At 34.7% G+C, this 24,799-nt stretch overlaps 2 protein-coding genes across 4 annotated transcripts; both read left to right on the forward strand.

Annotated features, from left to right (window-relative positions):
* The first annotated feature begins 1,320 nt into the window (after positions 1-1,320).
* On the forward strand, positions 1,321-8,941 carry LOC112515974 (protease Do-like 9). 3 transcript variants are annotated; one of them, XR_003069560.1, is made up of 10 exons: positions 1,321-1,919; positions 3,037-3,236; positions 3,333-3,513; positions 3,903-4,094; positions 4,389-4,621; positions 6,070-6,171; positions 7,268-7,318; positions 7,434-7,538; positions 8,529-8,683; positions 8,802-8,941. XR_003069560.1 is itself a non-coding variant. In XM_025122968.1 (9 exons), the coding sequence occupies exons 1-9, from the start codon at positions 1,364-1,366 to the stop codon at positions 8,622-8,624; spliced, it is 1,716 nt and encodes a 571-aa protein (XP_024978736.1). In that variant the 5' UTR covers positions 1,321-1,363; the 3' UTR covers positions 8,625-8,941. The 3 variants fall into 3 exon arrangements, 2 of the variants coding, with proteins under 2 accessions (XP_024978736.1, XP_024978737.1); XM_025122968.1 differs by having other exon boundaries at positions 8,529-8,941; XM_025122969.1 differs by lacking the exons at positions 6,070-6,171; positions 7,268-7,318; positions 7,434-7,538; positions 8,529-8,683; positions 8,802-8,941 and adding an exon at positions 4,898-5,066.
* Positions 8,942-9,999: 1,058 nt separating this feature from the next.
* On the forward strand, positions 10,000-18,975 carry LOC112515637 (RING-H2 finger protein ATL46-like). The gene is made up of 3 exons (XM_025122543.1): positions 10,000-10,526; positions 12,987-13,144; positions 17,603-18,975. Exons 1-3 carry the CDS (start codon positions 10,454-10,456, stop codon positions 18,806-18,808), a joined length of 1,437 nt encoding a protein of 478 aa, XP_024978311.1. The 5' UTR covers positions 10,000-10,453; the 3' UTR covers positions 18,809-18,975.
* The last annotated feature ends 5,824 nt before the right edge of the window (positions 18,976-24,799 follow it).

The raw sequence follows: 24,799 nt of genomic DNA on the forward strand, positions 1-24,799 counted from the left end.
GGAGTATTTGAAAAAATAATTTCATAATGAACATGCTAAAATAAAATAATGAATATTAATTTCTTAAAATAAAATAATGAATATTAATTTCCTAAAATAAAATAATGAATATTAATTTCCTAAAATACAATGGGAGTATTTGGAAATAGGAAACGATGACTTTTGATATGAATACCGATTCTACCCTTTTTTCTTAAATAAAATGAATATTAATTATTTTTTAATTTTTAATTTCTTAAAATAAAATAATATAATCTAGGCCATTGATCAAGAAAATGGACGGTTGAGATTGGTTTACACGGTTTACACAAATGGGTCAAGTTTTTATTTGAACGCTCCCCTCTCTCTCTCTCTCTCTCTCTATATATATATATATCTATTATCAAATATATTATTTATAAAAAAATAGATTTAATATTTTTTAGATTTAGAAATAGTATTTTGATCTTTCTTCTTAGGTACACTTTTTTGACTCGTATGACCTTTTCTAGGTAAAACATATGGAAAACCGAAAATATTTGATCAAACAATTATGTATGATGTGATTTTTGTTAACATATGAATATCTGATACTTTGTAAAAGCAAGATTATGGAATATGTGACATTTAAATATAAATTGTTATCGATCGAATACAATGTTTAACATATCTGATCTAAAATATCTCACGTAAACATAAAAGAAAATCTTGATTTTCTATTGGGGACGGGGACGAGATCATATTCCCAAGCAGGGATGTGGACAGAGTTTGGGATCAGAATTGGGATCCGGTCTCATTCCCATGCCTAATGCTAAACATTGAATAATTCATGTATCTTGTTAAGTGTACCAATCGAACTCGACCTTCCCTAGTTTTTTATGACATAAATTTTCTTTTATAAATGGCTGTTTTACAGTTGTTGAATGGTTTGGTGCAGAATGATTAAGTGTGAGAATAATTAAGAAGCTCTCATGAGTGCAAAATGAAATATAATTATTTGGTAATTATTTACATTAAAATTAGGGCGCTAAATGGTTAAGGGAGTCCCATGATACAAAATCATGAAGAAAGTTTTAGAAACCATTAAAAAACAATTTTTTTTGTCAAATAAAATTCATCTCTTAACGATTCAGAGACTGACTCTTAATGAAAATGAAACTATTAAGTGGTAAACAAACAATCCGACAAACATGTCGTTGGTTGGGCTCCAAGGAATTTAGCTTTATTGGTCCAATTATTTTTAAAGCCCAAGCCCATTCCATCATCTTTTCGTGTTCTCGTCGCCGGAAATCGTCGAAATCCATTTCTTCACCGCCATTGACTGACTAAAGCTCCCGGCAAGTAACGTAATTACCATTTATATCCAGAATATCAAACCCTAAATATGGAAAAACCTTCGAGAAAACGTGGCCGGAAATCCAAAAATGCAGCGGACGCAGAGGCAAACCCTAACCTAACCACAACCGCCACCTCTGCCGACGACGTAGTAGCGTCCTTAAACACCGCGGCTGATACTACCAAAACCGACCGTCGAGGATCCAAACGTCATAGGAAGACTGGAAAAGGAAAATCTGACGATGTTGGCATAGGTGCTTCTCCTGATCGAAGAGCTTCTAGGCATAGCGATCATAATGGAGATTGTGACATCGTTACGGCTGTTTCTGATGGTGCTCCGCGGTGGGAGACCGTCGGGAAGGTTGTTCCGTCGATGGATGCGGTGGTTAAGGTGTTTTGTGTTCATACGGAACCGAATTTCTCGTTGCCATGGCAAAGGAAGAGGCAGTATAGTTCGAGTAGTAGTGGTTTTATCATCGGAGGACGGAGGGTTTTGACAAATGCACATTCCGTCGAGCATCATACTCAGGTCAAAGTTAAGAAACGAGGCTCTGATACCAAATATCTTGCAACTGTGCTTGCTATCGGAACTGAATGCGATATTGGTTGGTGCTTATATTGTTCATTGTTGTGTAATGTTTGGTTGGTACGAACACCATTTCCAACCCTAGCCAAAGAAAAAACTCATTGGTGGGGGACATTGGCACAAAAAATTGCTTCAAATCCAACCACGAGGCGTATATGTCGTATGCTCCCATTTTCAGCATTTTATCGATCTTCTTGCATCACGGTTGGAGCTGCTTCTACTCCCGCACAATCTCAAATATGCATGGTTGAAGATTTTGCTGGAGAAGAAGCTAGAACTGTACTGCAAAAAGAATGACTAAATGCCGGAGATGAGAGAGGAACCACATATTCCTGTTTGAATCAGGGTCAGGGAAAACCGTAAAAGACATTGAAAAACCGAGGAATCCGGATGATTTGAATATGTGCATACAAGTAATTTGTAAGCAATTTATCCGGTATGGACATGTGCATAACATGCATAGGTACATAAAAACCAAAAAACAACTTCAATTACTTGTATGTACATGTGCAACAACTATGGACTTATTATTCAATATTAATTTGTGAATGACGAGTCCGTGATTCATTACTCCATATTCATCATGAATATACATCTAGAATAGAGACATGTGGAACGCCATGGGCAGTTACGGGTTCCTAATCTATTTTGGGTTCCTAACGGAACTTCCTTCTCCATATATATATATATATATATATGGATGGAGTTGAAGCAATTTTTGGTGTTTACGTCCCCACCCATTCGGTATTTTTTGCCTCTAAGGGTTGGAGATGGTCTAAATAGAAATCATTAGGAACGAACGTTGGATGTAGCTTCAATGAGAGATTAAACGAGCTCTTAAGCTTATTTATATTCTTAAAGTTCCAAAGAAAGGGACACAACAATATTATATGTTTGATGTTATTTAGGTTAGTATTTTAGAATTCTCAAGAAGTAGTTGGTTACTTTCCGACATGTAAGACAAAAGACAAGTCTTTGCAAGAAACTTTCCAGAACATATCAACTTTATATTATAAAGGATCGTATTATATATCTGAAATCAAAGGGTAGGTATCAATATCAACAAGTTATCAAAGCTTCATTGTCGTTATTTATTTCGCAAAGTTTGTCATAAACATGTTTACATGGTGTGGCAGCAATGTTGACTGTGAGTGACGATGAATTCTGGGAAGGAATTTCACCCTTGGAGTTTGGAGATTTGCCTGCATTACAAGATGCCGTCACAGTTGTCGGCTACCCTATTGGTGGAGACACAATCTCGGTGACTAGTGGCGTTGTTTCACGCATAGAGATATTATCTTATGTTCATGGATCAACCGAGCTTCTTGGTTTGCAAGTATTAGATAATTACACCCGCTCTTTATTTACTTTTAAGTAAATTGTTCTCATTGACTTATTGTTGCTTTCTATTGTTTATGTGATTGATTTGCAGATTGATGCTGCAATAAACTCGGGGAATTCAGGGGGGCCTGCCTTTAACGACAAGGGAGAGTGTGTTGGTATTGCATTTCAGTCTCTTAAACATGAAGATGCCGAGAATATTGGTTATGTCATACCAACCCCAGTTATTATGCATTTTATTCGGGATTATGAAAAGAACGGCGAATATACAGGTGGTTGTTATGATATTAATTTTGCCTATTTTTTAATGTTTTGTTTGTTTGTATTATGTTTGTTTGTGCGTCTGTTCGGATGTTGTTGCTTATTACATCTAACTCGTTTTTCAAACTTTAGCACCATCTTACTTGTTTTGAGCAAGCTTTATCCTTTTCTTTGCACACTTTACACAAGCTGGGGGTCTTCACAGAAACAACCGCTCTCTGCGCTTTGGGGTAGAGGTCATGTTTGCATACATCCCGTCCCAAGAGCCGGTTTGTCTTGTTTGGTTTATTTCTTTTTTTTCTTTTCTTATGTTGGATGAATAGTGGGCATTTGTTTATTGTGTTTGAAACTTGATAACTTCGTTTCTTATGTTATACGCCCTTGCATCACAATTGTTCAGGGTTCCCAATTCTTGGAGTCGAGTGGCAAAAGATGGAGAATCCTGATCTGCGGATGTCAATTGGAATGGGAAATGAGCATAAGGGTGTGCGGATCAAAAGAATTGAACCCACTGCTCCTGAATCTAATGTCTTGTGTCCTTCTGATGTAATCCTTAGTTTTGATGGGGTTAATGTTGCTAATGATGGAACAGGTATGCTTATCTTACTCTACTTGTTTGTACCTTACGTTCCATTTCCCAGCATCTTTTTTGTCGTTAGCTGGTTTCTCATAGGTTGCACAAAAAAGCCCTAGTTCAGAGCCCAGCCCGAGCCTGGCCCGTAAATCCCGGGCCTTGTGCATCTCTAGCTGCACATGCAATCATTATTGATCTTATATGTTCTCATTCTGAACAAAAAAGATAATCTTTATTCATTTAAGATCGAATGGTTTTTCTTCATCATTAGCATTTTGAATTCTTATTTGCTTTCCATGTGATTGGCTCCAGTTCCATTCAGGCATGGAGAGCGTATCGGTTTCAGTTATCTTGTTTCGCAAAAGTATACCGGTGATAAAGCTCTAGTTAAAATACTCAGAAGTTCGAAGATTTATGAGTTCAACATAAAACTTGCAACCCACAAGCGACTGGTGCCAGCACACATTGGTGGCAAGCCCCCTTCCTATTACATAGTTGCTGGATTTGTTTTCACTGCTGTATCCGTGCCATATTTGCGTTCGGAGGTGTGTACCCAGTACTTATATACAAATGTTTTCTGTTCGTGTTTTTGCTCTCTTTGCCATATCCTTTCTTGTATACGAGATTTTCCTTAAAATTAACTTTCTAATATTTCAAAAACGTGCGTATAATGCTGTGCCATCTTGCATTCTCCATTTTGTTTGAAATTTTTTTAAGTAGACACCTTTCATAACGTCATGCAACCAAGTGCTCTTTTTATTTAAATTATTTTGGATGATTGGTGAAGATCCTTGTAAACTAAGGATGTATTTGGTATGCAGTCAGGACCGGAGAGAAATGAACAGGATTGGGTGGGCAAGGGTGAGGTAGGTCGGTGAAAGAATTTTGGAAGGTTATATGGTTTTAATTTGACATGGGTAGTTTAGTAATTTACCAATCTTGTCTCCATCTCCCTAATCGTTTTCCACCTATGCACTTTGTTATCCTATTCAGTCCTGTCATGTCCTTGCAAATGTAGGACAACAACTTTTTGTCCTGTCTTTCGTACCAAGGGTGTTTTTGGTACATAGGACAAAACACAACATGGATCACTGTTCCACATTTGGAAGACTTTTATGTGGAACAGACAGGATCAGAAACAAAGCGTAACAGGCGTGTTCCACCACATCCCATGGAACAAGCCAACAAGGTGGACTAGACCTATACTTTACAAATATAATCTTAAAATAAAACTTAATTCTCTTCTAAAACATCAGATTCGTCTCCCTCTTTACATTTTATTCATTCTTTAAATTTTACTTATTGTATTTTATACCTTTTAAACATTCACTTTACCTTCCTCATAATATTATTTCTATACGGTTTTTATATTTTGGTTATCTTATGTAATTTATTAAATAATTAATAATAATAAAATAACATTGAAAAGGTATAAAATAAAAAGTGGAAACTACATAAACTTTTATTTTTGTGTCATTTTAATCGTCCTGATGAAAACTTCCTAATGATATATATTTTGTTATAAAAATATTTATTTTATTATAATTTAATAAATTACATAAATTAATCAAAATATATAAAAGATATAAACAACTCATTAGGGTAAATTGGTCATTTTATCTGTCCTCTCCGATTTTGTTTTACCAAACGCGTAAATGTTCTATTCTTCTCTGGTTTGTCCCATCCTGTCTGAACACTGAACGCACCCTAAAGGTAATGCCAATGTCCTTATTGCAGTATTTGGGCCTTTCCAACAATGTGAATAGAAAGAGATTTTTACTAGTCTCTTCGTGTTCATGATTGTTTCATTATCTTCATGTTCAATCAAATGGTCTTTTTTACGGAAAATGCTGCTTGAAGAATTTATTCTTAAGTAGAACAGAGCTACAATTTTGTAATGTTATGGGTTCTTAGAGTCCTGCATGCTTCTGAAAATTAACTAAAATTTTCTTCTGAAAGTTACGCTTTACGCTTGTTTGCTTTTGGATTTCAGTACGGGAAAGACTATGATTTTGATGCTCCGGTAAAGCTATTGGACAAACATCTACATGCCATGGCACAATCGGTTGATGAACAACTTGTCGTAGTTTCTCAGGTCAAGTTTCTTCCTTTTTTTCTGTGGTCGTCTCTTCATTGTTTCTTTTCACGAAGCGGCAGGATATCATTCTCGATAAGTACTATCTCATCCACGTACAACAAAAGGAAAAGTGCTGCCCTACAAACAGGGGAGGACCTATGAATTCCCCAACAGGGTCCTGTTTATGGGTGTAAATGAGTCGAGTTAAGTAGCACGTTATTCAAGCTCGGCTCGAAAATCAATACCAGGCTCGAGCTCGATTAACCTTTTCAAGTTGTGCTCGAGCTCAAAATTGAATATTTTTGAATGCTTGAGCTCGAGCTCGATGCTCGTTTATGAGCTCGAACTCGAGATTGATTAACTCGTTTATTTGCTCAAGCTCGATAATTTTTAAAATTTTATTATATAATTTGGTTCAAAAAATGTATGCTCGAATGGTTCGACTTGACTCGGTTTGACTTGTAAAGTTTAATCGAGCTTTCGAATGAGTTGAGTTGAGCGTTGATGTTATGGAGCTCGGCTTGTTAAGCGAGCTTTCTTTTGTGTTCGAGATCGACTCGAGCTCGAGATAAACAAGCTCGTTAAAAGCTCGACTCGTTTACACCCCTAGTCATGTGCGCCCGCTCAACCGATTTTTGCAAGTAAACTTTTTGGGGGTATAAGAGGTTCACATGTCAAACTCTGAGAGGTGCTCTGGGTGACTAGAAAATACAAGGGATATCAACCAAAAAACCGAAAAAGTCCCTTGAAATCAACCAAAAAACTTAAAAATTCACTGGAAACAGTGTAATTCGGCTAAAAAGACATCAGACAACTTTGTGGGCCTTTGATCCAAGTGCACCCGTTCAGCAAAATCCTGGATCCCCCCCACTAGTCTTTTTGTAGCCACAGAATTCATCATTGTTTTCTCTAAGTAGGAACTCTTTATTTCTTCATCAACAAGATGATTCCAACTCCTGGAAGCTTACTTCAATCTTTAAATAGATCGTTGCAACTTCTGCATACCTTATGTTGGAGCTTTTGGGAGTGACATAACCTTCATGTTGTATCATATGCATGCCCTCGATACAAATGACTTTCAATCAGGAAATAAGCAAATTCTTTCCTTTTTCAGGTGCTTGTGGCCGACATCAATATTGGATACGAAGAGTTAGTGAATACTCAGGTTAAACATAAAATCACCCTGATCCATTCGGCATTTGAAATAGAAAAAGATCCAAAGATGCATCGGTTTCCATCTTTTGTCTTATTGTTCTGTTGTTTCTCGACCGTTCACTTAGGTTCTTGCTTTCAACAACAAGCCCGTCAAGAACTTGAAGAGCTTGGTGGATATGGTGGAAAGTTGTAACGAAGAATTTCTGAAGTTCGACCTTGAATACGAACAGGTTTTTTCTATAACTCTACACCAATACAGTCTTACTAGATACCAAACCAAATTATCTATAATTTCTTTAAAATAGAGAACATCTCCAACAGATTCTCTATTTCGGAGATGCCAACATTAATTATATTACTAACATATTATATAATTTTACATCCCAATACACTTTAAAAAAACTTATATATAAAATAATTATAAATCAATCTCATTGGTGGGAGAGAATACAAAGACAATTTATCTCACATCTCCCCGTAGTGAGGTCCTCGGGGATGTGGTGGAAGATCCCATTTTCCCAGGGTTCGATTCCAGACGAACACAACAATTGTAGCCATTAGGTTTATCAGAGCTGCTTTCTTGCAGTCACACTTTGCCAAGATTAGTCTAGGCATAGTCTGGCGCACCCTTCCAAAAAAAAAAAAAAAGTTTTAGGCAGGCCTCCGAACTTGAAGTCTTGTCTTGTTTTCTTTATTTTAGGGAATAATATAGAAAATCTTTTGAGGAAAAACAAAAAAAACTTGTCAACCACAAGGGTGGTGCCTGATTGGTTTGAGCTTGGTTCCAAAGGTCAAAAGTATCACGAGGTCCCAAGTTCAAATCCAAGGACGAAAAAAATCCTCTTGTGGCCATGGAGGTTCAAAAGCGGTGATTCCGGGCTATCTGCAAAGCTGGTGGTCGCCCTGGGATTAGTCGGCGTGCATAGCGGGTTAGATATCCAGGTTAATTAAAAAAAAAAACTTGTCCATGGGATCAAGGTACTTCCGTCAAGAAATATATAGAAGAGTTAATGTTGGGATAGCCGAAAATCAAACGAAGACATTTTTTATATTATTGAATATTTTAATAATATAATCAATGTTGAAATCTTTAAAAGTGGAAAAACATTTGGAGTTAAATTGAATGTATTTCTTTTGAAGATTTTTGACTTTTAGAGAGATTATGGAGAAACGTCTGTCTCGCAAGAAAGTATCACCTGAGCATTATAACATTTTTGTAGATCGTGGTGTTACGGACCAAGATGGCAAAAGATGCAACTCGAGATATCCTGTTAACACATTGTATACCTTCAGCCATGTCTGATGACCTCAAATAACGAAAGCCGATCTAACAAAAGCTTATCGCCAATAGTTTCGTGTAACCATTGCATTTAAGGTAAAATCCGAATCCCGTCTTTTACACATCGACCGTTTTGCTTCAACGTGGAATCTAGAAAACCGACAGCTAACGATATCTGGTTTATCTCGCTTATTTTACGCATTTCCGCTACAAGGCTGTTTATGTTATCAGGTGATTTTGATGAAGGGTTTGATGTTGTAATGGGGTTAATGAAGGTAGCAAGTCTTTCAACATCAGTTTTGATGGTGTATGGTGGTTTCTTAATTTTTGACATTTTTAACTTTTAAAGAGAAATTACGTAGTCCACAAAATTTAAAGAACCCGTTAATCGATTTTGTTTATGCCGCTCCAACGGGGACACGGATTTCTAGGCATGGGAATGGGGCGAGTATGGAGCGGGGACCTTAATCCACGTCCCCGTTTCCGATCCCTCATTTCTGTTTCCGTCCCTATCGGGGAATATGATCACATGCCCATCGCCAACGGAGGAAACGGAGATTTTTCTCCCCATTTATGGAAGCTATTTTAAAATTTGAGACATCACACGGGTTTAAATCTATGTATTTTCGATAAATTTAAAATTGAAAGAAATTTAATTTAATACGAAAAATTCATATCATATAATAATTAATCATATTAAACCAAAAGAAATTCAATTTAATATAAAAAAACTTTAACAGTCACGTGTATTAGAACATGTCGTGTAATATCCAAAACCATATCAAAGTAATATTCAAATGTATCAAGTAATTGTGTTTTTACTTGACATCCAAAATATTATATATTAATATCCAAAAAAATAACAATTTTAGATTTTAAACTTAGTTAGGAAATAAGACATAATGAATTACCTATTTAGTTGAAATAAATAATATATATATATATATATATAATTTTTTAATAAATATATACAACGGGTGCGGGACGAGATGAGAAATGCAATACCCGTCCCTGTCTTCATCCCTATCCCTGGTTTACCAAGGAATCCTCGTCCCCCATTAGGGCTTGTGGAGCGGGTTCCCTGACGGGTCGGACCCGATTCCCATGCCTAAGCGGGTACATTGGGTTCTCTAACGGGACGGATCTTATTGTCAAGCCTAATTTTGTTGTGTCCTTGCCTGTTAGAGTTATAGAAGGCGTATCATGACGGTTGTCGTGGCTTAAGGTTTGTCACTTCGACATATCATGATCTGATGTGCACTTTAACTTTTAGTATATAATATAACTTAAATTGTTTAATATCATTGACTCATTGAGTAATGGTAGAAAACATGCGTACATGTTATATTATATATTTCATATATCCCAAAATAAATATCCACAGCTAATAAGACCACAGTTTTAGGATATGCTATCGTTACATTTTTAATCAACTAAAGGACAATTTTATCCTTGATGATAAAACAATGAATTCGTCTCATAATTAAGGTTTACGGAGAAATTAGACATTTACTTCTAAAGAGCAATTAAAATTCGAAACAAATTATGTTTAAAATCAGACTTGTTACGGGAACTTTGGAGCTCCAAAGAACCGCTAAAAGTTTTGACCAATTTATATAGACCGATTAGATCCGGCGACTAAAATCGACGGCCGGCGACTGACGGCGGCTAGAACCGCCAAGTGAGAAGTTAGAAAAGCAAGAGCGTAAACAGCTTTAGGGCCACAAGTTCCAAAGGAGAAAAAGCGAGGTTGGTAGTTCGATCAATTCAATTCGAATCATCCTACTAATTTTCTAGGTTTGCATCTTGCCAGTAGAGGAGACATCTCGATCGGACCAAGTATCCGGGAGTTCTATTTGTGGAAATATGGGAGCTAATCCCGAGCTTGAAAGCCTGTTTCCTGAGAAAAAGCGCTCTAGAAACCCCTTCGTTCCAATTGGTATTTAATTCTATCCAAAAACCTAGTTTTACTTTTTGAAAATTTGACTTGAATTGTTTTGGATTATCCTGCCTCGTTAATTGTGTAGCTAAATTGCGTGATTTTTCTTTTTAATTGCTGTAGTCCATCCACTCAATGGAAGCTTTAATCGCTACAATGCTTCAGCGGCGCAGCTGTTAAGCTTCCATTTTTGTGGTGATTTATCCCTAATTTCAGTCCTTCTGTTACTGCATAGTGCGTAAGGTGTCTGGGAATGATTAACTTATGTTCTGCAACTTTTGAAATTTATAGATTTGATAAGTTAGATGTGAGCATTTGGGTAAATGTTTGCTGGAATTCTGATGGTGTAGTCACTGTAGTGATTGATTTAGAGATTTTGAATAGGTGGTTGCTGGTTTTTTTGTGGGACTAAAGATTCATATATTCAAGGTTGATTTTTGAGGATTGGTGTATCAATGATTGTTGGTTCTGATCATCTCCTTCCCTTTCTGGACATTAGAGAAGCTCTTAGGGGATTTTGGTAGGTTTTCCATTAAGTCCTGTATGTATAAAGTTGCCTGTGTGTATTTATCTGTCTGTATAACTTGTGAAGGTTTTCTATTTGGGAGGGTTATTTCATAGATGGTGTTTTTTAATGGAGGGGTTTTCTGCATAAAGCTCCCTCTAAAAGTTTACTGAATAAGCCACTTTCTATATCATATTATCATTAAGCTACTATCAAACAAAAAGCTCTGAGTCCCTTTAAGCTCATTAAGCTGCTAACAAACAGGCCCTTAGACTTGCACAAATGTGAGATCCGCCATCAGTTGGGAAGGGAACAAAAGTTGCCTTACAAAGGATTGTATACATCCTCTATCTAACGCGTTCTAAAACCATGAGCGTAGGTGTGGATAAAGCAGTCAATATCTTGTACGGTTGGCCCGCGGGAGTTACAACAGATGTATAGTTTGTGGGGGGGGGGGGTCCCTTGATCCATTTCAAGTGTGAGAGTGAGTACTCGGATCCAATGTGTATTTTTGTAGCAGAGAAGTAATCATCTACCTTTCTGGCTTTTGGTAAATCAGTAAATTACTAAACTACCCATTTCAAGTTAAAACCCTAAAACCTTCAACAATTCATTCACCCACTTACCTCACTCGTCCTGTACCAAACTGTGGAGGCTTTGGTCTAGATGTCTGAAGTGGGTTGTTGGTCCCTGAGCATAAATGCGGAAACCCATTGGTTTTCGATGCTAACATGTTGATCAAGTGTAGGTTTGGTTGCTCTTATGATCATGGCCATTGGTTAGTGCCTTTAAACACTTGCGTGTTTGGGAGCCATTGTGAATTACGTGGTGAAAGTGTCGACTTACAAATGCCATAGGAACCGTGTATAGGTTGCTATATTTGGGCAATAATATGCACTCCCATAATTTATACTGGTTTTGGGGGTCTATCTTCATTGAAGAGATAAAATTTTGACATTTCACACTTTCTGGTCTAGATGATCTACAAACTGAACAGCAATATGAGCAGGATCTTTTTGTTGCTGAGATAGAATCATGCATAAGTATATGATGAATTTACAGGAAGACAAACCTGAAATATAGAATTAAGGGGCTATTTGGCTGGTTTTACATTAAGTCCTCTATGGATAAAATCGACTATATGGATTAATCTGTTTGTATAGATTGGGAGGGTTTTTTCATAGATGGAAGGAGCGTGTTTTTTCTTTGGGAAGGGTAGGTTTGAAAAAACTTGGCTTTCTGCTTACTGAATAAGCCACTTTCTGTATAATTAAGCTACTATCAAACAGTAGTGTATAGCTGACCAATAAGTTGTGAGTCCTATTAAGCTCATTAAGCTGTTAACAAACAGACCCTACGTCGTTGAGATGGTATGGGTGCTTTCATACACAACATGAACCCTAAATCCTAAAGAGATTCTTCAACTAGTCCGATTCATGATACTCCAGCGTGAGTTGTACCATATTTGCTTCAAACGTGTAAAAAACGAACAGACTAATTTATGTGCACTACCTTGTGTTTAGGGAACTGATGCTAGGCTATATGAGCTATGATTATACCGTTACGAACTATTGAACCAGCCCCCCGTCATGATCCTTAAAGTTGGAGCCACTTCAAAATTTGCATTAGCAGATTGCCATTTGCCCCAGATAAGAGTGTATATAACGTAGATTTTTGGTTCACAAATTTATATCACCCGTGGTCCGTAGAGGAAGATAAGTTATGATGCCATTCATATGTCAAAAACACTTGACATCTCTAAATGATTAGAATTTATAATTTTTCTCAGTTTCGTATCTGAGATCACAGAAACAACGCCTCTACCCTTTTGTGGTAGAGATCATGTCTGCCTACATCTCATCCCCCATACCCTACTTCCGAGTGGGATTTACTAGGTCAGTTTGGTTTGGTTTAGTTTCTTATCTGAGATTGATTCTCTCCCATGGTGATTTTAGGCGCCTTGATCACAGCCGGGGTGCTGACTGCCGGTTTAATTAGCTTCAAGAAAGGCAACTCCGAATTGGGTCAGAAATTGATGCGAGCTCGTGTGGTCGCTCAGGGTGGAACGGTCGCGCTCATGGTTGGCACCGCAGCCTACTATGGAGAGAAGTTCTGATGATTTTTAATGGATCTTGAGACCTCTATTGTGTTTTCTTTATTTTCTTGAAGGAAAGCAGTGCAGTTTTTGGCACATTTTTTGTGTTTTTAATGCCTGAAGTTCTTCATATGTGCTTTTCAAACAGATAAATAATTTTTTCTTTCAGTGAAAAATGGAGCATGCAAATTTGATTTATATTTGAAAATTTCAATAAAACTAGTTAGAGGATTAAAAAGTGGAGCTTTTTGCTTGGCCTTTTAAAGTTATATGTGTAGATTACTTTGTCTGTATAGATTGTGAAGTTTTTTTATTTGGGAGGGTTTTTTCATAGATGGAATGAACATGTTTTTTAAGTAGGAGAGATAAGTTTGGAATAAAAAACTTGGTTTTATGTATGAAGCTCTCTCGTAGAAGCTTACCGAATAAGTCAATTCATATACCATTAAGCTACTAACAAACAATCATGTATAGCTGAATGAGTAAGCTATGAGTCATATTATGCTCATCTAGTTGCTAACAAACATATCATTAATTACGTTTTTCATCCCTATGGTGTGTTAAATGTTGCAATTTGTGTCCCTACGGCTTAGAAATTTTGGTTTTCGTCTCAGTGGTTTGTAATTCATTGCTATTATCATCCTAATGATTTACAATTTACTATTGGTTTATAATTCTTTACTGTTTTGATCCCATGTACTTTAATTGTAGAAATTAGTCCAGGGACTGCAGTAGCAACGAATTACAAACTATAGGGACAACAAAATAATATTTTACAAACCATAGAGATGAAAATATATATATATATATATATATATATATATATATATATTATTCTTTTATTTTAATTATAAAAACCCATATAAAAAACTTGGTATTTTCCTTTTGTTACAATGCATTTTTCATGATGTTATGTGGCCAATAAGCTTTCCCAAAAAGCCTGACAAGAACCACCGTTTCTGCTTTTCTATTTATGTCTTTAAAATGTGTAAACTAAACCGGTGTTTAAGAAAATGTCGTTTAGATTTTTATAAAATTAGTTAACAAAAGATGGTTTATACATTAGAAACTTATGGGTGTTTTATGTAAAGAATGCAAAGAAGATTTGAGATTGACGACCCACCTTGCCTCATCGTGATGGCTAAACCGGTCTGGGACCGTTGGACGATAGGAACCGCCCTAGCTTGGGACCGGTTACGATTTTGGAGGGATTTGTGGGACCGGCCTGGTTTTTGAAAAAACTAGCCCTTTTTTGATAATAATAAAACGTATTTTTGAAATGTATCTGAGTGACTTAATTACAAATTTTATAATGTATTCAAAAAACCTATCATTAAAAAAAATTAAATTTTTTTTTGGGTAAGGACCAGGGTCGGTTCCCCATATCCGGTTACACCTACGCTTAACCGGGTCTTAGTATGTTTGACGGGACCAGTTATAAGAAGCATTATTCCGGTCCGATACCGGCTTCGGCCTCGGCCCGACCTGATACCGGATTTTGGCCATCACTATCTGCAATTGGTCTGAAAAAAGCCTGATTAGGCCAAAATCAAACCCTAGCACCATTACACTGAAGCCCGATAAGAGCTTGAACAGACCAATTAACGGGCCAAGTTAAATGTTGTTTTAATTTGAATTTTGGAGTCAAAAAGGACCGAATAACGACCGAGCAATTTAAAACAAATTAGTTGTTTTCAGTTGTTTTAAAAATGTTCCTTTTTTTGACTTTTGTAGATGTCTTTTTTATATATTGTTTTTTATGTTAATTTTCTCTGATCATTTCTCAAGTTTCTTTGATAATTCGATTCTAATGAGCTTTATGTTTCAAATCCTTTTTTTAATTTTTAATACTCTTTTTTCCCATTAAAATGAATAAAAAAATTCATATCTTTTAATTACAAAAGTTATCTATGTTATATTATAAAGTATTTGACAAAAACTCTCAAAAATCATTTTTATGCATGAAGTACTGTTTATTGATGTATTTTACTTAAAATTTAATATTACAAGTAAATTGTGCGTAATACAACTTATTAAAGCTTCATGTTTAAATTTGTATAACTAACTGCAAATACACATAATCAAGTCTCATCTCACTTTAAATATAAAAAATCTAAAATATAATTAAGATAATCATTGAGTTCCAAAATAAAAAAAATTATCATTTTCACAAACCAAATAAAACTGTATTATAACATCCACTGAGAAAAAATAAAACACTAAAATCAAGATTTATCACACTGCATTGTATGAGTACCCTTTTATAAATTACAAATAATAATACACATGTTTTGTCCATATTATACATAATTAATGTGAATAATTAAAAAAAGACACAAGTGTGCATAAATAAATCAAAGTATTTGTCATAAAAATTGTCATTTACTCTACCTCTAAAACCAAGCAATTGACATGTTACCCCATTCTTGCAACCAACCATTATAACTTGCTTCAATTGTGGTTTTTTAAATATTTTTTTTTAAGTATATAATATTTATACACAGTAAATACAACAAATAAACTCACATACCTTTCCTATATTTGGTTTAAGTGATTTTCATTTTTAATATATTAATACGTTTTTCATAATTTATGTAATATATTAAACCTTAAAACTTGTGAACTTTATGTTTAATGTTTGAATTTTGATATGATTTCTTTGTTAAATTGTATTGTAAGTTTTTTTAATCTATTATGTTAAATTATAAGGAAATTAATTAAGATGGTCATTTTTATCAGTTGATTTCATATTTTATTCATTTCTTTAAAAGTTTACCAAAATAGTTTTTGGTCCGTTTTTTTTTTGGGTCTGGGTGAAAAATGTAATTTTTGCGGTCAGGGGTAGAGGGTGTAATTTTTGTTTTGTCGTTTAGTTAGGTCCATAATTGTGGACGTGGGTTTTACAGACCTATGGCTATTTCGGTAAACTTGGAGAGAAAATGGCTAAGAATGATTACTTTAATAAATTTCCCTAAATTATATTTATGGCATAACTTGTGATGGGCATTGATGGTTTGAATATGAGGTGAAAATGTAGACGTCCTTATAAGAAACAACAGTGATATATGACAAATGATACAAGGTATATATGCTTAAGGATGGTAGGATCGCTCTAGATAGTGGTGTCATACCTTTTTTGCTTAACGTGCTCCATCGAGAAATAAATAGATGGTATATATACAATATAAAAAGGGTAGGGTCAAATCTGCTCAAATCCACCAAGAATTCATTAGGTTATTGTATAAATATAAACTTCTAAAATTTAACGATAACACAAACTTAAAGTTTTAAAATGACCCTTTTTTAGATATTGCATGTAAAACGATTATTAAGTAGATATTATTCACATGTGAAGTATTCAAACAAAAAGTAGTTCTTGATTCATTTGGTGGGGTTAGTTCAACGTCAATTAAAGTAAACCAAACGAACTCAGTGAACTCCATATGGAGTGGGATCTAAAAAACTAATGCACACATGTATTTCTTCTACCAGAAAAGGCATCCTCATCACCCCATTGCATCAACGTTTCCTCTGTTGTACTCGTTTCTCCCCTCCCTCGAAGATCACAGAGGAAGAATGCATGATAACCATCTCTTCTCGTGTGATTCACAAAAGATAATACGAGTGTAAAAGGCGTAGACCCAAAACCCAAAAACCCTGATACAATTGAATATTTCAAGAACCAACCTTCTCTATCTTTTTAAACATGCATACATCATACCTTTATTGACATGTGATTCATAACATCAATCACTCATTCACCCACTATCAATACCAAATCAAAATCTTTTGATTTGATTCTGTAAAATTCAATTGTTGGATACATCCATTGACTCATTTTCTTGATTCAATTCTATATGAATATGTTATATGTAGACAAAGGAAACACATCCATGAGCTCACTTTTTGTAGTATAACCCCTCACACGCACTCCCTTAATCGCGTGTGTCATCATCTTCCCACTTAAAAAAACCCCTTTGAATGCCTTTCAACTTGGGTAACTCCCAATAGCCATTGCCACCCTTCAAGATTCATTCACACATCTCTTTCACTTCTCTTTTCCCTATAGTCCATTCTTAATCTATTCCACTTTTTATATTCCCACTTCATTTTCTTCCCCAATTTGCAATTAGGGTTTTCAGATTCTTGATTTGGAAACTTGCTCTTTTTTTAGGGTTTTCTTTCACCTACTGAACCAGAACAAAGTGGGCTTCTTCAAGGTTGGTTAAAGATATTGCAGTTTAATCTCATATTTGTCATTATCCATCTATTATTATTGAAAAAGAATCAGTGGGTTGTGTTTCAGAATCGGTTTTTAGTTTAATCCAGCATGACCCACTTCACTTTTCTTGTGAAATTGGTTGAATCTGAGGGCAAATTTGGGAGGTTTTTGGATTTTAGCTTCTGGGTATGAATCTTTGATTGATAATATGAGTTGGGTTTTGGTTGTTTATGAAGAAAGACTGTTTATGTTAGTTTAGTTTGCAAAAAGATCTGGTTCTAATGATGGGTTTTTTAGAAGAAAGATTGTTGTCTGAGCATTCAAATATCAAGATTTCTTGGATGAAATCTCAAATCTATAAAAAAGATGGTGTTTTAGGTTTTCAACAACCCATTTCTTCTTCATTACCGTCATCATCATCATCATCATCATCATTGCCATCATCATCATACTCATCATTTTCACCTCCATTTGGTGTTGGTTTTCATAAAACTTCAACTCCATCTTCATCTTCTTCAGGAACTAAGATAAGCCCAGCTGTTCTTTTCATTATAGTGATCTTGGCTGTTCTGTTTTTCATATCTGGTTTGCTTCATTTGCTTGTAAGATTCTTAACGAAACACCATTCTTCGTCGAATTCGTCCCAATCGAATCGATATCCGGATGGATCGACATCCGATACGCTTCAAAGACAGCTTCAACAGCTCTTCCATTTGCACGATTCCGGTTTAGATCAAACGTTTATCGACGCTTTACCTGTTTTCATGTATAAAGAAGTAGTGGGTGCAAACGAGCCGTTCGATTGCGCTGTTTGTTTATGCGAATTCACCGAGAATGATAAATTGAGATTGCTCCCAACTTGCAGCCATGCTTTTCATATAAACTGTATAGATACATGGCTTCTATCGAATTCCACTTGCCCTCTTTGTAGAAACACTCTTTTCGACCCTGGATTCTCCATGGATAACCCGATATTCGATTTTGACGATCCACGAGAACCGGATGAGAACGGGTTATCGGGTCCAAAAACAATCGAACCTGAAAAAACCCCAATTGGAAACGGGGTTTTCTCCGTGAGGCTTGGAAAGTTTAGAAAATTGACCGAAAGTGAAGGCGAAACGGGAGGTGAAACCAGTAGTAGTAACTTAGATGCAAGAAGGTGTTATTCGATGGGTTCTTATGAATATGTTGTCGGTGATGCAAATCTTCGGGTTCCTTTGAGTGATTTGAGAGATGGGCAAGACGCGAAATTTGTGAACGGAATCGAAGATAACAATCTTGATGAAGATACTGAAGGGAAAAAGATTGATATTAGCGCAAAAACGGATAGTTATTCGGTTTCGAAGATCTGGCTATGGTCGAAGAAGAGGAAATATGCAAGTTCTTCCGAGAATCAAATGCACAATCCGTCTTCGGTCGACATGGAATTGCCGCGATTCGGGCGAATGCAAGGTACATGAAAAGAAATTTTGTTAAATTCCATGTTGTTTTATGTGTACTTTTCTTGATTGATTAGCAATCAAGAAGTGAAGTCTTGCTATATTTGATTAAATCTCGTATATTTTAATGCAAGATTTGTAGATTTGATGTGTATTTGATCATTTGGTGCAAGATTTATGCCCTAAAATTACTCCAATGACCGTAGTAAGGGGTTGTTTACCGACACAAATTGTGGAAGCACCGAGTGGGAATGGTGCGGTTTCGGGTCATTGCTGACTGAAAATGGTTGTTTACCAAATGTTTTGTAGTAAGTGACGTATTGATGACCTACTCGATGAGGTAAACAACATCATTTCTTAACGGGTAAGAGGTTCTTACCCAGTAAGTGACAATTAACGCTATGGGGTCGTTTACCGACACAAACTAAAGAAGCACAAGGCCGGAATCTTTTGGGCATGGTCCTGTGCCTTCCGATTATGTTTTCAGTGAACAAAAAAAAGCTCGGGCTTTGGGGTTGAAAACTTGAAATAGGGACTTTTTAGTGCTTTTCGAGTCGGGCCCCCCTCGGGCTTTGATGCTTGGCTTGGACCTGGCTTCAGGCTCACTAGGTTCGGGCTTTTTCAGGTCAAGTTCACGGTTTTTGGTGCATCTCTAACACGAACTAGGTAAGCATTTAACGGATAAGAGTCACCACCATCATTTATCTTCCCTGGTATGATTCTAGGGCAATCAACGTAACATAGTATAATGGTCTCTTACCTATTAAGCGCTAACCACCTGTACTTGCCAGGTAAGATTCTTTCAGTAAGCGAAATGACACGGTAAAATTGTTGATAAAGACCATAATCTCTAACTGCATATGCATCTCTTAAATAAACAACCCCCAAGTAAAAAAGACAGTCAGTGTTTGGTAAACGAATCCTAAGTAAACAACCCAAAATCTGAGATACAACTCCGTTAGGCTTGTGGGTCTCTTTTCTTTGTCGGGATTTGTTTCTTATATCAAAATCTCGGGACTTCGAGTACGGATTCTTCGTGCGAAACGTCATAAAGATTCGAGCTTAATCAATAAGAGATTGAAGATGATATATAGTCTTTAATCTCATAGCTTTATTGATTGAGATCATTGTGGATGTTGGAATCCTTAAATTGTGCATAATTTATGGGCAAAGAATCCCCAAAACTTGCTTTTGCTTTACCAAAATCATCTTTGTTTACTTTCATCATGCCATTGGTTTTTTGACTTGTTCCTTTTCCTCTTTTGTCTACTCATGAAAACATACATCATAACCTTGATTTTTTACGGAATCTTTGATGTCCAACCCGTTATGCGAGCCGACTAATTATATGGCGACCACCCGCTTCGCGGGTAGCCTGAAGTCACCGCATTTGAACTTTCGTAGCCATAAGGGGATTATGTAGGGAAATTTGATCTCTCCAACTACATTTTTTAGCAACTTTTGTGACTGAATTCTCATTTTACTCAAAGAACACTTACGAGTAATTTACCAAACGCTTACATGGGTAAGTGCTTACCAGCAAAATGAAACACTGATTTCATTTCTGATTTGTAAAAGATGGTCTTGAAGTTTAAAATCTGAATCGGTAAGATTTTTTGTTTTTACGTCTGAATTCTGAAATCTGAATCGGTCAAACTACTTGAAAAATATAAAAGAAAAATAATTTTTTTTACAAAAATATAAAAGATAAATAGTTTTTATTAATAAATCTCTTTCGGCCCTCAAAATATGAATCATTTGATAGTTAGCAGATTATGATTAAGAGGTATTAAGAGATACATTTACCACTTAAAATTTCAAAGGACATTTAGAGCCTTTAAACTCTTATTCTAAAAATAAAACAAACGCTCTTAATATCCAAACATCTGAACAAATTAGATTTCAGAGGTATTAAGAGGTAATTTTAGAAAAACAAACAAGCCCTAAGTGTTTATTTTTTTCACCCTATCCTTAATAATAAGATGTAGGAAAAAAAATTCTCTCTAATAAATAATATCTATAATTAACTAAAAAATATAATAGTTATATATTTTTACAAAGGCAAAATGCATGAAATAACAACTTACTTTTACAAAAAAATTTATTATAACATTCTACTTTCAGTTTTTTTTTTAATTACAGTAGTTTGTAGCAATATAAAATTTCGAAAGTACGATGCTCTGATAAAAAATATTTTAAAAGTACATTGTTGTAATAAGAAAAAATAAAAATAGAATGTTATAATAAAAAAATTTATAAAAATGAATTGTTATTTTACGTATTTTATCATTTTTTACAATTATATGTTTTTGTAAATATTTAATTTAAAATAAAAAGAATATTTATTTAGATAGGTTCAAAGAATTGGTGGTTGGGGGATTATAAAAATAACCTTTTTATACTACTTTTTGTCATAAAATAACCAGTTTTTAGAGGTTTTGCGTTTTTGACCACCCAAATCACCCCCGGGGGCGATCCGTACATGTTGGGGGGCGATCCCCCATTAAGACCCTTAAAAAAATTGTCTTAAAAGACGAGATTACTGTTCACCCTCGAAGACCGACGACGATGTTGTAATCCTCCACAACGCCATTCGTCAAACTTTACCAGAAATGTTGACACTATATGTGGTCGACAATGGAGGTTATGGAAGAAATCCATCAAGTGCAAACCTGGGCGGTCCAAACACTTTTTACCCCGGTGCTATGAGCACACCGTTCCCCGACGTTAAGTAATAAAACAAAATACATCGTCAAATCGACGTCATAGAATGTCATAACATGAAAAACCGCGAAATCAGATATAATGTCTGATTTATTCTCCCAAAATCAGCTATTTTTTTGTAACTACAATTACCATTGTTTTATTTTATACTGAAAAACCATGAAATTTAAAAAATTAAATATGTAAAAAGACACAATTTATGTATTTTTTTCCATTTTTATTAAAACACTCCTTAATTGTTAAATAAAAAACACAAAATGACGAAATAGAGGTCAAATTTCGTAAATCAGATACTATATCTGATTTACGAAACCCAAAATAAATAAAATAATTTTTGCGTCTCCATAATTATAATGGTTTATTTTTAAACCTTTACCCATGAATTTTGGTTCTAAAAAAGTTTAAAAAATAGAACTTAAATGGCGTATCAGTTTTATTAAAAATACCCATAAAAAAATAAAAAGATTAAAAGACTGGATCGCCCCCTGGGGGAGATGGGACAGTCTGGATTGCCCCCTAGGGCGAGGTCAAACCCGGTCTTCGAGGGTGAACAGTAATCTCGTCTTTTAAGGCTGATTTTTTTTTATTAAATAATTCTAATATGGATCGCCCCCCACATGTATGGATTGCCCCCGGGGGCGATCTGGGTGGTCAAAATGCAAAAACTTTAAAAACCCGGTTATTTTGTGACAAATGATCGTATTAAATAGTTATTTTTATAAATTTCCTAGTGGGCGGTGTTGTGGGGGCATGGAGGGTGGATACTTGTTTCTTTTCATGTGGGATTGTTGACCTTATTGTTGTAACCCTATTTTGACTTTTAGCTCATTGTGACCCAAAAAGTCATTTCTTGAATAATTTGCTTCTTTTTTATTTCCATTTTTAAGAAAATGACATGCTACTTCATCATATCCATCTGGTTTAGAATAAACTAGTTTTATTAACCATCCAAAATATCATTAAGAAGGTCTTTGACCTAACGGTATCGTAGTCTTTGTTTTCCTATGAGGTCAGAGATCCAAACCTCACTAAAAGTGAGGAGGGTGTGTGAGTTTATTTGTTATATTTGTTGTATATAAATATTATGTACTTAAAAAAGACCATCGAAAATATCTGTGTTCTACGGATAGATGATCACACTCTTGATTCTGGAAAAAAAATGTTCGTTTTTCTACCTGTTAGGCTATAAATGTAGAGACGAAATTTGTTTATAACTTTGATTTAGTTTAGGGGAAATTGCATGAAAAAATAACGTACTTTGACTTGATTTTCTATTTAGAGTAACGTACTTTTAAAACTTTCATTTTGGTACCTAAAGTGTAAAATTTTAAACATTTAAGTACCCGGGTAACCGGTTACCATGTTGATGTGACGAGTGATGTGGTGTCAGGTTAATACTTTAGCAAATAATATTGAGTTGGATACTATAATGTAATTTTATACTCATGAGAATGTCATGTATTTAATTAAAATCTCATTTAAAGTTATATACCTGAAAATCTATTATCATATAAAATAGGTTGCATATAACATCTTCAAAAATCTATTAATTATTAAATTATAGTTTGTATGTTTATGATGATAATTTTAATGATCATGTAAAAGTAATATGAATTGATTGGATTATTAATATCAAAGTACCAATTATTTGATACTAATTGTCAAATTTTCATCATGGTAAATTGTTTTCAAATGTCAAATAATAAAACATGTAATAATTATGCAAACTCATATGTATCTTCACTTATATTTTGTAGTAACAAAAATCTAAAATTAATTTCAATATATATATATATATATATATATATAGGGTTGAGTTCACATGAGACCAGCTTGTTTTCGTGAGACATGTGAGATCACTTTTTTACACTTGAAACTTCACAGCAAAACACTGTAAAGGTAAAAAAAAGTCGAAACTTCACAACAAAAACAATGTGAAGGTTACCTTCATAGCGTTTTGCTGTAAAGTTTCAAGTGTTAAAAAGTGGCCTCACGGATTTCACAAAAACAAGCTGGTATCATGTGATCCCATGTATGTGTGTGTGTGTGTATATATATATATATATATATATATATATATATATCTTTTCAATATTAAGTTGTAGACATTTCTTTAAATTCTAGAGATTTCTAATTCTATTTTTTAATCTATTTTAATCTGATTGTTGAAGCAGAAAAAACTCTTAGAACTCTAATTTAACATAGCTCTTAAATATGCTATAATAGTTTTGATATAAAATTTTGATGGTAAAATTTTGATGTTTTATTTTTCAAATAATTCAAACGGATTAGCTTCTATTTTAGGGTGATGTTGAAGTTTGAAGTCTTATTTCAGTTTTGATTTAGAAGAGGTGATGTTGAAGTTTGAAGTTTTATATCACTTCTGATTTATAAAAGATGGTAATGAAGTCTGAAATTTGAATCATTAAGACTGTTTGTTTTTGTAAACTGATAAATGTTTGAATTTGTTTAAAATGTCTATTTTACCCATTAAAAAATTATTGTGTTGAATTTCTATATAAATTTATACGATTTCACATATTAATTCATCATCATTACGAAACAGACATCTAAATCATAAAATTAGCATTCATTTAACAAAAAATATGTCATCAACGGTATTTAGTATATTTAAATCTTATTAAGATACATCAATTGAGAGAAATGAAGATTGATTTGGTGATGATCGATTGAGAGAAATAATCGATGAAAGTTAATCGATTGAGAAACACCGTTGTTCAGAGTCTGAAGAACAATAAGAAACAGATAAAAAGTTGATTTACCTTTTACCTGATAACAGAACATAAGACATAAGTATCTTTAAAAAATGGAAAAAAAATAAATAATCTGAATGACCCTACTTCAAAACGGATCATACATAAAAAGCTGATAAAAGCTTTTTTGTAAAAAAACAAACAAGCCCCAGTAAAAACCGAATAAATTTAATTAAAAATAAATTATGACATGTAAACTTGTTATTGGTTGAAAGCAAAGGATGCTAGTGCTGTGTGGGCCCAACATGATATTGGACCCAGTTGAAGTGGGCCAAATGAGCCAGCTTAAGTGGGCCTTTCTGACCGGTCAACTATCCAAATGATTACAAAAAACCGCCCTCTTTCATATCGAGATGAGATTACCTGTTTTCCATTTTATTCACAATCGAGCGCGTGGCTAACCAAAGCGCGTGTCTTGTTGTATGAATAAAGAAAGATAAACCATTAGAGAAAGGGTCTAAATCTGAACGTTTTTACAACCTACAATGACCATTTTTTAATTTCAAAACTACAA

Source organism: Cynara cardunculus (genome assembly GCF_001531365.2).
Source record: "Cynara cardunculus var. scolymus isolate 2C chromosome LG 7, CcrdV1, whole genome shotgun sequence".
Lineage (NCBI taxonomy): Eukaryota > Viridiplantae > Streptophyta > Magnoliopsida > Asterales > Asteraceae > Cynara > Cynara cardunculus.

Bases quoted from the DNA above. Each gene is read 5' to 3' on its own strand.
- LOC112515637 (XM_025122543.1), top strand. From the start codon at position 10,454: ATGGGAGCTAATCCCGAGCTTGAAAGCCTGTTTCCTGAGAAAAAGCGC. The intron at 10,527-12,986 runs GTATTTAATTCT...TGGTGATTTTAG, and splicing joins AAACCCCTTCGTTCCAATTG to GCGCCTTGATCACAGCCGGG. The intron at 13,145-17,602 runs TGATGATTTTTA...TGTTTATGTTAG, and splicing joins CCTACTATGGAGAGAAGTTC to TTTAGTTTGCAAAAAGATCT.
- LOC112515974 (XM_025122968.1), top strand. From the start codon at position 1,364: ATGGAAAAACCTTCGAGAAAACGTGGCCGGAAATCCAAAAATGCAGCG. The intron at 1,920-3,036 runs GTTGGTGCTTAT...ATGGTGTGGCAG, and splicing joins CGGAACTGAATGCGATATTG to CAATGTTGACTGTGAGTGAC. The intron at 3,514-3,902 runs GTGGTTGTTATG...ACAATTGTTCAG, and splicing joins AAAGAACGGCGAATATACAG to GGTTCCCAATTCTTGGAGTC.